Raw genomic sequence first — 11,334 nt, 5'->3', positions numbered from 1 at the left:
GCTGGGCTTCAATACTTCAATTGCGGGGTTAAATCAACACTCCCTGCAATATCAGACGCGTCCGAATTGCCATTTATTCTCTGTGGATTTCCTGCGGCATTTCACTTTGCCCTTTTTATCTACAAATCTACAGAATATGATCCTTTGATCAACGTACCACCGATAGTATCCCAAATACTCAAGATGACTTCGCCTAGTCTGGCTTCACCGCAAGATGTGGATACTCAGCCCTCCAGCCCTAGTGAACGCAAGGTCAAAATACACATCCTATGCCCTTCGTTTCCGGTCCGTTTCACATTAAATGAACTACCGCTGAACACCACAGCTGCGAGCTTGCGTTTGCAAATCATGGACTGCATCCCAACGCATCCACCCCCTGAGACACAGAGGCTGATTTTCGCTGGAAGATCTATTCTCGCATCTGACTCTCGCCTGACCCTCGGGGATATTCTAGGTGCTGCGGAGGTAAGTTTAGCCTTCGATAAATCTGTCCCGTATCTCCTCTGATTAGATTCAATCACAGGGAGACGAATACACAATCCATTTAGCGCTGCCACCCCCCGCTGTATCGGACGTGTCGTCGAATACCACTTCAACTCCAATTTATCATACAACTTATCAAGCTCCCGAGGTCATAGAATATTCGAGCATCTTAGATATGCCTAATGATCCCTTATTCTTGGCACATGCAAACTTGGATGCAGCACAAACTGCTTCCACTGAATTAAACGGCTCTTCAACCCTATCTGGCTCGTCTGAATTCTTGAATGCGCCTCCTGCGCATTGGAACTTATCTGCCGATGCAACACCATTCGCTCTCACCTCGGCAATATTGCAACAAGGCGCTGCTTCCTCGCGCCCTGCAAGTCGGAATCTTCCTTTCACGGCCTTTCAAAGGCAGGTGGAGCTCATAGAGGAGAACATGTCTGTGGGCCGTATGCCTTCATTGGAGCAATTGTTCCGTCTACGCTCTGATCTCATGCAGAGCATACATGTGCAGCGAATTTATCGGCGCGGAAGGCCGCATCCTGGATATAGCAATAGGATCAGGGAACTGGAAGAGCTGCTTACCCGAGTCCTCAATATCTACAATCATATTGATGGCCTCATTGCCATTCATCCCCATCCGGAGTCAACTGGGCCCCATGTCTACATTGCTACCTCTCCTGAAGGTTTAAACGTCATGATCATGCACCCAGCCGCGATGGATTCTCAACCGATTTCGTGGCCCAATCCTCACCATGTCGCCGTGGGTGGACATAACTTTGCCCCTGTTGCAACTCAACCCACCGCTGCTCAACCTACCGCCACTCAACCCAACGTTGCCCTTAGGGCAGACCAGCCAAATGCAGCTGATGTTGTGCAAAATGCCGTGCATCAAGCCATCGTCAACCAACCACAACGGCGGAACGAACCAGCCAACGCTGGTGCTTTTGTACGTCATGTTCGCCAGGTTTGGCTGTTTATTAGACTTTACTTCTTCATCTACATGATCAGTGAATCTGGCACTTGGACTCGCGTTCTCTTTGTTACCTTGGCTGCGTTGATCGCTTTACTTTCGGACTCTCAGATTCCTCAACGGCTTTATGGCATGATTGTCGCTCCAATTCAGCGTCACCTGGAGGGCCTTGCTCACGTGGGAGGCCCGGCTGATCAGGCTGCACGGACCACAGCGGAGCAGAATACCAACAATCAGCCTGGCGCTCGTCCTATGAGCACCGGAGACGAGATCCGTGAATATCTTTGGCGTGCTGAGCGATCTGTTGTGCTTCTGCTTGCAAGCCTTATTCCAGGAATCGGTGAACGGCAGGTCCAGGCACGGAACGCTGCTGAAGCTGAACGTGTACGACAGGCGGAGGAACGCGAGCGGGAGCGCGAGCGGGAGCGCCAACGGGAGCAAGAACAAGCTCAGCAATCTCAGACTGAAGATCAAACTCAGGAGCGCACCTGATTTACTGCGCATATCAGCAAAACAGCCTCTAGCTTTACATTTTTCCAACGCTGAATTTCAAAGATACCCTATTATTGCGTTTACGTGCACAAGGTCAAGCTCACTTGCCCATCTGCCAGTTTATCTTTCAGCGAAATTCCGGGTGATCAGATTTGATGCCTTTTGTTTGATATGCATCATCCCAGTGCTACATATCAAGACTTTTATGTTCACCACTTACAGACAGAAATAAATTTTTAAAAAAAAAAAATCACTAAATCCGGGCTTTTATTTGTATTCAATCAACGATTGACCGCTCAAACCGTCTTTTTCAGTCTCCGGTCAACTTTGATGCGTGCTATACCTGCCAAAATCGTAGCAGCCGTCGCCATTGAACCAGCGTAAAAGATGGCAGGTCGATAAGCACCAACACCACCCGCTTCTCCACCCGAAGCGTTCAGGATATAACCAGCAATCGGAGCTCCCTAGAAAACCGCATATTAGATGTCAATCAAGTAAAATCGTCCATAATAAGAACTTACCATAAGATATCCTCCAAGCCACCCACTAACGATCATTCCAACCGCAACCGACACTCTTGCCGATCCAAACACATTCCCAACCACGGTGGGCATAGTAGAAAAGAAACCGCCATTGGCAGATCCATTAATAACCACAAAGGCAATTAGTGGTCCGATGGAGTTGGAGACGGGCCACAGCACAAAAAGGCTCAGGGCACTGAGCAGCAATGATATAAATAGAGTGTTCATGGCGCCGAACTTGTCACATGCAAAACCGCAGGATAGACGTCCAATTGCGGAGGAAAAGTTGAAGGCCGCTACTAGACCAGCGCCAGCGCTAGAAGGGAGACCTAAGGAGTTTGTGTAGAGGGGGAGGAAGAAGGCTGGCACGAACAGAGGGAATGTGCCGATGGCGCCAGTAAGCCAGAGCATTGCGAACCGGACATCACGGAAGAGACTCCTGGAATCAACGTATCAGTATATGTCAATGCAATTGAAAGGGACCGTAAGAGAAGACATACCACTCAACCATCTTTGTTGGACGGATCGGGGCTCGTTCCTTGATCAGGTACGCAGCTGGCAATCCCGTAGCGAGAATCATGATCCCCAGAATTCTGAATGTCCAGGCAATTCCAACATTCTCCAGCAGCGCATTCAGAATGAAGCTGATAACCGTACCACCAAGACCGCCACCAGCATAAACAATCCCATTAGCGATCCCACGCTTAGCTTTGAAGTACTGCGCCGGTGTCACAGAAACGACCTTTCCGAGGATACCAATCAGCATATTTCCATTCCACAAGACAGTAAAAACTCACCATAAAACATAAACTAGTCCCCAGACCTCCAACAAACCCCCACGTCATAAACAACCCCGCAACACTATGCACCGCAAATCCGGACAAAATACTCCCAAGCCCAAGCAAGAAAATTCCCATTAGTGCTGTGATTCTCGCGCCAATCTTGCGTATAAGAGTCGCATTAGGCACGGCCAGCAAGGATATACAAGCGGGACATAATGATCCCACGAATGCTAGTGTCGAAGACGAATATCCCAGTTCATCAACTAGGGCGGCTTGCATCACACCCCATGTGTAGGATACGCCGACGAACCACCATGTCACGACTGCGCATGCGGAGATGAGGACCCAGCCATAGCCACCGTCGGGGACTTGGGAGTCTGCCAGGAGAGATTGTTGCATCACTTCATCTGCCTCGGGTTGAGAGTCCGAGGCGTGGACATTACGACGTTCAGCGTTGGGGCCGAGAGTCGGAAGTTCGATTGCTGTACTTGGAAGAGTCTGTGTGCTAGTAATTGTTGCCATTTTGAATCTGAGCTTTTGGCCGAGCTTTTACTGTGGTTGAAATGTGTCAATGTTGAAGCGGTCTGCAATGACACATGTAGTCAATGTTGGCGTACGCTTGGGCCTTGGGTTTGTGTAAAGAACCAATTGCGGATGTTCCAAGGATAAATGCGGGAAGTAACCTTTAAGTGGCTTATCAGCTTTGAAATCAAAATGTAATGTACTTTTGCTTTTTTCTTCTGAATCAAACGTAACTTTCGGAGGTTATTTTAGCCCCACAAGGCGGTTAGCCTCGGGCATGATGTTATCGAAAGGGCGTCCACTAATATTGAAGCTTTCCGGGAGTCTGCTATCTAGGTTACATTCTTGAAATTTTTATGACCCAGCGGTGTCTGCATAAACATTAAATTCAAGACCTCGCCAGGTGAGATGAAGTAGATCTATTCATATGCACCTATATAGACAGGATAATGTCCGCCAGATCCGCTTTATGAGGGTGCTAAGGCTCAAACTTTGCACTTTGAATTATTCTCAATCAATGCTTGTCCTAGCTTTGAGGTGGAAACATTGGCGCCATGAAAAGATCGTCCATCAATTTTGGCCAAAACCACCCCGGGTCACTATGCTCTTCATTTTCCTTGAACCACAGACAGACAGCGTTGTAATCTCTCTTGGCCCGTTTCTCACACCACCATAATTTTTCAAAACGACACATCAATCCTAGCCAATACCCGAGCAACCACATGGCCTTCTTCTCCCTCCTGAATAGCAGCGCACGAAACCGAGAGTCTATCTTCATCAGGAACGACAAGTACCAAAAGGAATTTGACTGGATAGGCTCAAGACATCTTATGTTAGCCGCAACTGTCAAGGGCAAGCGATATACATCATTGGACTCGCAGTCAGAGGCTTGATCTTCTCTGGACAGGTCAAATATCTTCAGCCAATGATCTGGAATTGCATCTGGAGAAAGAACAGTGCTTCGAATAAACTTAATTGACTCTGCCTCCTTTAGGAATATGGAGGTGAGATAGTTCATGATTTTTTCTTGGTTGGGTGAGATGGATACCAACAAGGATCGGAAACCTGCGGGTAGCGTTATCCAACCTAGACGATCGTCAGAGTTGCTGAAAACAAATGAGAACTCCATGCTAGGCTCCCCATCAGGAGGTACTTCATCTCGTGGGAGTGCGAAGGTGATGATATTCAGAAGCACCCCAACAAGGACTAGCAACTGCGCATCTGTCACACTTCTTGACTCCGTTGGAGTCGCTAATGCGCCTCGATAAGCTTCTATAACCTTGAAGTAGTGGTAACACTCGGCAACATAATATGCCTGAACTTCCGGATGTGTTGCTCGGCAATGACAGGCAGATATTGCGAGTATGACCTTGAGAACCAGGGAGTTGGACCTTGACAGTCGTAACATCTCTTTACTGCGGGGTATGTGAAAAATGTCTTCCCAGTGGTCCTCGCAGTGTTGCAATAGTTCGATGACTGGCGTGCCGCAATCTTCACTTCCAGTAGGAAGGACTTCAGTTTCAAAAACTATTCAAAGTTCGTTAAATCAAATTGAAAATTTGTGAGCATCGCATATGGTCCCATATTATCATAATGGCCGAACTGACCCTGAGCTGACTGCCCGTAGACACATTGCCTACTGTTTCTCAAACATCTTCGACAGATTGGTTTTTCTTCGTCGCACTGTGGCTTATTTAGTCTCTAGCAGATATATCCAAGTGCCACAACCGCACCTTCACCTTCTTCAACTTGCATGCCTTACAGCCGGAAATGGACCTGTTAACGACATATCGCCTGGACTTTAAATATCCACGGACGCTGGGGTCAAAGTCGTTCATAGACAACTGCCGAAATTTGGTGCTCGGTTCCATTGCCTTGGAAATAGTTGATATGTATACGAGAGAGATAACCGAGCTCTCATAATCCGTGAGAAATTTCACAAAAAGAGTAAACGAGCTCTGGGGCGTTTACTTAATATGACTGATCCAGGCTTGTTCGCGCTGATCTCATAAGTGGAGTCAGCTCGGTTGCCCTTTTTGGTTAGCGCGAACACATGCGGAGACATTAATAAAAGGGTAAAACACCACATAGGGTGTACTCACATATATGCCGGATAATGTCTGGCAACTCTTGGCTTTTCTTTTCCGATTAAGTGCTCACCCCTTGCCGCTTTTTGCTCACTGAGTAAAATTGAGCACGTCCCTGAGTATGACAAGCATCAAATTCGCGCGCTGAGCATCACCTGATCCTCACGTAAGCCGGAAGTAAAGGTCTTTTTAAGAGCGCTGGCTCTCAAAACCACCGCTTTGGATTCTTAATAAGAGCGCGAAGGGATGGATTAGTGATGAGATTGGTATCAATTCGCTCAAAAAGCACTTTTTATCCTATCATCCTAAACGGAAAGGGAAATATGCGTTGTTGATTCTGGATGGACATTCATCTCATTTGACACCTGCATTCGACAAATTATTCTCGGCGTCCTTCTAGCCCCCCTCCGAGAATGGAAATAGAAACCTGGAGATAATTACGGAGTACCACATCCATACTCCGCTATCTTGAGGCTTAATCCTCCGCAGTGCTTCGTAAGTCCCGCCGATAACGATAACGGCCGGCGAATCATACGTGCCGATGTCCTTTCTGCTCTGCGTTGCCTGATAACACACCTTTTGGACCCTCGACACGGGACCATGATTTAATTTTAGCATCGGGCATGAGCATACTGAGCGTATTAGAAGAAGAGAAAAAAAGAACATTATCGCGAGATCGATAGCCCATGAGAGATAGCATTTTTTCCTTCATAAGAGTTTTGGTACCTTATCAAAGTGAAACTCTATAAGTTATTGTCGAACATCTTCGAGCAAGTGGAAGCTCGTTTTTATAGGTTTTTTTTTTGGCTATTACAACATGATACTCTTTGATTCCTCCAAAACAAAGATGACTACGACCGAATACGATGTCGTGATTGTGGGCGGTGGCCCTGTCGGTCTCTTGGTGGCATACCAGATGGCACGCTTCGGCGTGTCGGTATGTGTACTTGAGAAGCAGGATACCAAGACGCAGGAAACCTTTGGGCGGGCAATCGCTCTATTTCCCCGAACATTGGAGCAGCTAGATCAGCTCGACCTGATCCAACCTATGCTGCAGAAGGGGTTCGCGTGCCGGGAAAGCGTCACCTACAAAGATGGAATTCAGCAGTAGGATACCCTTACCCTTATGTGTTATCAATTGAGGCAAATGCTGACATTGAGCTACTCTGAAAAAAGGATTCCCGGAAGAGTCTGGACGTTCATGGAGAATATCAAGGGCACTCGATTTGATTTCACTCTCGTTCTCCGACAAATGTATACCGAGGCCATCCTCCGTGAAAAACTAAAGTCCGTCGGCGCCGTCTACTATCAGTCAACAGAGTGCACTGGCTTTGAGATCGACGATGCTGCACCACTCGATGCCTACGGTGTGACATCTCATTTTGTGGATACACAAACTCAAAGGTCTATGACATTGCGCAGCAAATTCATCATTGGCGCGGACGGCGGTCGCAGTTTTGTCCGCAAACATGCTGAGATCCCCTTTGATGGCGATACATCTGAAGACAAGTGGATTCGGATTGATGGCCTCGTGGAAACGGACATGCCCATCAATCGTGCGTATGGGTGAGTTAATCTTGATTTCCTGGTACATGGATTCTAACCAGCCAATTATAAAAGTGCCATCGAAAGCAAATCACATGGAAACATCCTCTGGGCGCCCCTGGATCATGGAGCGACACGCATAGGCTATGCTTACACTGCCGAGATCGCTGCGAAGTATCCCGAGGGAGTGACCGAGGAGGTCGCTGTAAAGGAAGCCATCGAAGGCATGAAGCCATTCGACGTCAAATTCACAGAGGTGCACTGGTGGACACTGTAAGTTGTATCATAGACCCTGCCAATCTTGTCAAAGAAGGAGAAAGGCTGATGAATGATAGGTATACAATTGGACAGCGCATGGCCCGCGATTTCTCGACTAAGGAACGAGTCTTCCTTTGTGGCGATGCCGCCCACACTCACAGCAGCGGCGCCGCGCAAGGATTGAACACCGGTATTCACGACGCAGTGAACCTGTGTTGGAAAATAGCCTCGCAGATCCGTGGCTACACTCAACCAGAGGTCCTGAAGACCTACTCTGCCGAGCGCAAGACTGCCGTTGAGAAACTGATCAAATACGACAAGGACATTTCCCTTCTCATGACCCACAAATGGCCAGCATGGTATGACGGGGATAAAAAAGCTGATCCATATCTCGTCCTTGGAAAGATTTTCGAGCAGGCAGCATCTTTCAACACCGGGTTGGGCATCTCGTATCCTGAGAATATTGTCAATCAGGCTCTGTCGGGGGAACTCGGCGTCGAACCGGGGACTCGATCTCCTGACGCCGAGATTATTGTACCTGGAATCAACCACAAGACTAGCGTCCACCAGGTCGCTCGCAATCTAGGAAACTTTTGGGTCTTTGTATTCACAGGACAGGTGGAATTCACCGGGTCTGCACTGAAAGCACTCCGGAGCTATCTGGAAACCGACAAGGAGCTGTATTCCCATCCAGGTCTGCGGTGGATTACAGTTAGTGCCACCCCCGGGTCCTCGCCTTACGAAGCATTGGGCATGCAACCGTTTGGCGATACGTACTTTGACCCAACCGGCGAGGCCCATGGTGCGTATGGAGTTGACTTCGCTAAGGGAGGAATCGTATTTCTAAGGCCCGATGGGTTAATTGGGTCTGGGTGCGGCCTCAAGGGGACGTCAGTCAGGGAATACTTTTCGAAAATTATGAATTTATAGAAGACTTTCTTCCGTCACTCCCTTTTCTGCTACTGTCACTTCTCTCAAAAAATCAGTAAAATGACTTTCATTTTTCCAATACATCAAGTCCACACCACCTTCGCCGGCGCCTTCCAACCTTAGAACTTCTAGTCTACCTACCTAACCCCAACGTAATCTAGAACATAGGGCTTAACATAAGGGAGGCTTGGGTACATGTATACCATAGACTTTTTAGACATATGGTCGAAAGCTCTACTAGACTTTTACTTATTCCCCTTCTCCTTCCACTTCATCTTTCTTCTCTTCCCTTTTTTTTCTCTTTCTTTTCTATTTCGCTATTTATAAGTTTAGGAAGACCTTTAACCGTTAGATTAATATGATATAACAGAAGGTAGAATACTAGATAGGATACCGAGTAGGATAATAAGTAGAAGACTAAGTTGGAGACTGAGTAGGAGATATTAAATAAAGTAGTCATAAGTTGCAATAAAAGTAGCAGCAAAACATTTATACGATGACCGTTTGATCGTGCCACTCGGAAGCAGTAATAACCCTGCCGTTACTATCCAAGACCTTGGTATCGTTTGAGGGCCGTAAAAGTTCGCAATTGTGTGTCGAGATTTGTTCTGGCCTTCGACGGGGATAATTCGGTGCAGACATGAGCGAAGACGTTTCCCAGAAAGGAACCGAAGGGAGTCGCCAACGTTGATGAGAGCACTTCCTGCGCGGGGTTTCGCTGATTTATCAATAAGAAAACCTCTTTAGGTCTATCTAGACATGTCTCTCTCCTATATCCTAAGACCCTACATATTCCACATCCTCGCGGGGCCCACGTGTCTATAATTAAGAATCTTACTTAACTAGCTATAGAGGCAGCTTAATGAAAGGAATACAAGTTTAGATGAGGCGATGAGATAGATAATGCATTGGGACATGGTGCCTATATATAGCTAAGACTTCGAGCTCGAGTCGCCCGCTATATATAAGAAGATAAGGAATTTTGACCAGACCATCCCAAATAAGATGGCTTTCTCTAGCTTCTTGCGCCTGATGGACATAATGCATTTATTTGGTGACATGCGATCCTCCAGAAACGAGTGCAGCCTAAATATGAATAACGCACTACTACCCATCGCAGAATAAATGGCCTTGTGGGGCCTGTCTTTTTTGGGATGATCTAAGCTGATTGGACGAATCAGGGGTGCTCACTAAGCATTTCTACAGGTCACTGAGCACTCACTGAGCACGCACTGAGCGCGATCACTGAGTCTGAGCCCGTGCTGACGTCTACTCAGTGATCCTGAGCCTGGGGCCACTCGTAAAAGCGGCGGCAGGCCAGATAGGAAAGGCCCCACCCGGCAGACATTATCCTGTCTTTATCGGTGCATATAACGAGTCGAGGTTTTCTATGGAGACATTTGAACTCGGTTGCCCTTTTTGGAACGATTTTAGTCAAAGCAAAAAAATAATATTTAACCTTGGTCTCGTCCTTTTCTAATCGGAATAATCTTTTCAATCACTCTTGATTTAAAAAGAGGTCCCCCTTCATTATGCCTTGTCGCAATGAGAATGAAATCACCCAAGAGCATAATGCAACTTCGGTCCTTTCGAAGGATATGCCGCCTTTTCCTCCCAATTTCGTACCCGTCTTTATTCGAAATCAATTTCGAACGAATCTTGAACTCCCCAACCGAAATACCTTCCCTAGCGCTGAGGGCAAATGTGCTGTCATTACAGGGGCCAACACCGGGCTTGGATTTGAGTCAGCTAGGCAACTGTTGTCGCTTGGCCTATCGCATCTAGTCATTGCAGTGCGGTCTCTCGAAAAAGGCACTGAGGCAGCTGCCAAACTCCAGGCCAGCTCTTCTGCAAAAGTTGATGTCTGGCAACTGGATATGGAGTCATACCAATCCATTGAGACCTTTGTCTCCAGATGCCAACAGGATCTAGCAAAGATCGATTTCGTCATCCTGAATGCCGGCATCAGCCCGATATACTTCACTACCGCGGCCACCGGTCACGAAAAAGCGATCCAGGTGAATCATTTCAGCACGGTGCTACTGGCGGTGCTTTTACTTCCGGTTTTGAAAGGCAAATCGATCGACGGGAACACGCCGCGCCTCACTGTTGTTAACTCCGTCATGGCGCATCTGTGCTCGTTTCCATCCCGGAACATGCGGCCGCTGCTGTCATCTCTTGACGACACAGACATCACTCCGTGGAATCCAATGGATCGATATGGTGTTTCAAAGCTTTTGTGTCAATTATTCATCGTTCAGCTTGCAGAAAGAGTCAGCCCTGATGATGTTATCATCAGCATGGTGGAACCAGGACTAACCAAGGGCACTAGCCTCGCACGGGACGCAAGCGGCCTTATGAGAATTGGCGTGAAGATTTTCAACGGTATTGCTGGTAGACCCGTGGAGAAAGGTGCGGCTACCTATGTTGATGCTATCCTTCGACACGGCAAAGGTTCTCACGGTTGCTTTATTATGAACTTCCAAAATGCGCCGTAAGTGTAAGCCCACCCAGTTCTATGACTACGATTAGCTGATGTGGCTTTTTTCATGGATAGACTTGCCGGTCTGTTTTATAGCGAAGGGGAGGTATTGATGGACCAAGTTTGGGAAGAGACCCTGCAAGAGCTCGAGTTTGCTGGTATTGAGCGAATCCTTGCGTCAATGGACCGGTTCTCAGGAAGTCAAATTTGACCACCATCTCCAAGGTACCAATAATGGAAGGCCAAATGGTATATA

General features: G+C 47.5%; 4 protein-coding genes across 4 annotated transcripts; 3 read left to right on the top strand and 1 right to left on the bottom strand.

Moving 5' to 3' along the window:
- Positions 1–183: 183 nt before the first annotated feature.
- On the top strand, positions 184–1,951 carry N7520_004547 (uncharacterized protein; the record flags this gene model as incomplete). The annotated part of the gene is made up of 2 exons (XM_057138481.1): positions 184–465; positions 524–1,951. 2 exons carry the CDS (start codon positions 184–186, stop codon positions 1,949–1,951), a joined length of 1,710 nt encoding a protein of 569 aa, XP_056996688.1.
- Positions 1,952–2,247: 296 nt separating this feature from the next.
- Positions 2,248–3,776, bottom strand: N7520_004546 (uncharacterized protein; the record flags this gene model as incomplete). The annotated part of the gene is made up of 4 exons (XM_057138480.1): positions 2,248–2,415; positions 2,473–2,911; positions 2,973–3,214; positions 3,270–3,776. 4 exons carry the CDS (start codon positions 3,774–3,776, stop codon positions 2,248–2,250), a joined length of 1,356 nt encoding a protein of 451 aa, XP_056996687.1.
- A 2,934-nt stretch (positions 3,777–6,710) lies between these two features.
- On the top strand, positions 6,711–8,528 carry N7520_004545 (FAD-dependent oxidoreductase; the record flags this gene model as incomplete). The annotated part of the gene is made up of 5 exons (XM_057138479.1): positions 6,711–6,970; positions 7,040–7,429; positions 7,484–7,681; positions 7,744–8,468; positions 8,515–8,528. The coding sequence occupies 5 exons, from the start codon at positions 6,711–6,713 to the stop codon at positions 8,526–8,528; spliced, it is 1,587 nt and encodes a 528-aa protein (XP_056996686.1).
- Positions 8,529–10,128: 1,600 nt separating this feature from the next.
- On the top strand, positions 10,129–11,289 carry N7520_004544 (uncharacterized protein; the record flags this gene model as incomplete). The annotated part of the gene is made up of 2 exons (XM_057138478.1): positions 10,129–11,090; positions 11,154–11,289. The coding sequence occupies 2 exons, from the start codon at positions 10,129–10,131 to the stop codon at positions 11,287–11,289; spliced, it is 1,098 nt and encodes a 365-aa protein (XP_056996685.1).
- Between the last annotated feature and the right edge of the window lie 45 nt (positions 11,290–11,334).

The sequence above is a fragment of the Penicillium odoratum genome (genome assembly GCF_028828045.1).
Source record: "Penicillium odoratum strain IBT 22623 chromosome Unknown utg000004l_segment0_segment0, whole genome shotgun sequence".
Taxonomy (NCBI): domain Eukaryota; kingdom Fungi; phylum Ascomycota; class Eurotiomycetes; order Eurotiales; family Aspergillaceae; genus Penicillium; species Penicillium odoratum.
This window is presented reverse-complemented; position numbering and strand designations above follow the sequence as displayed.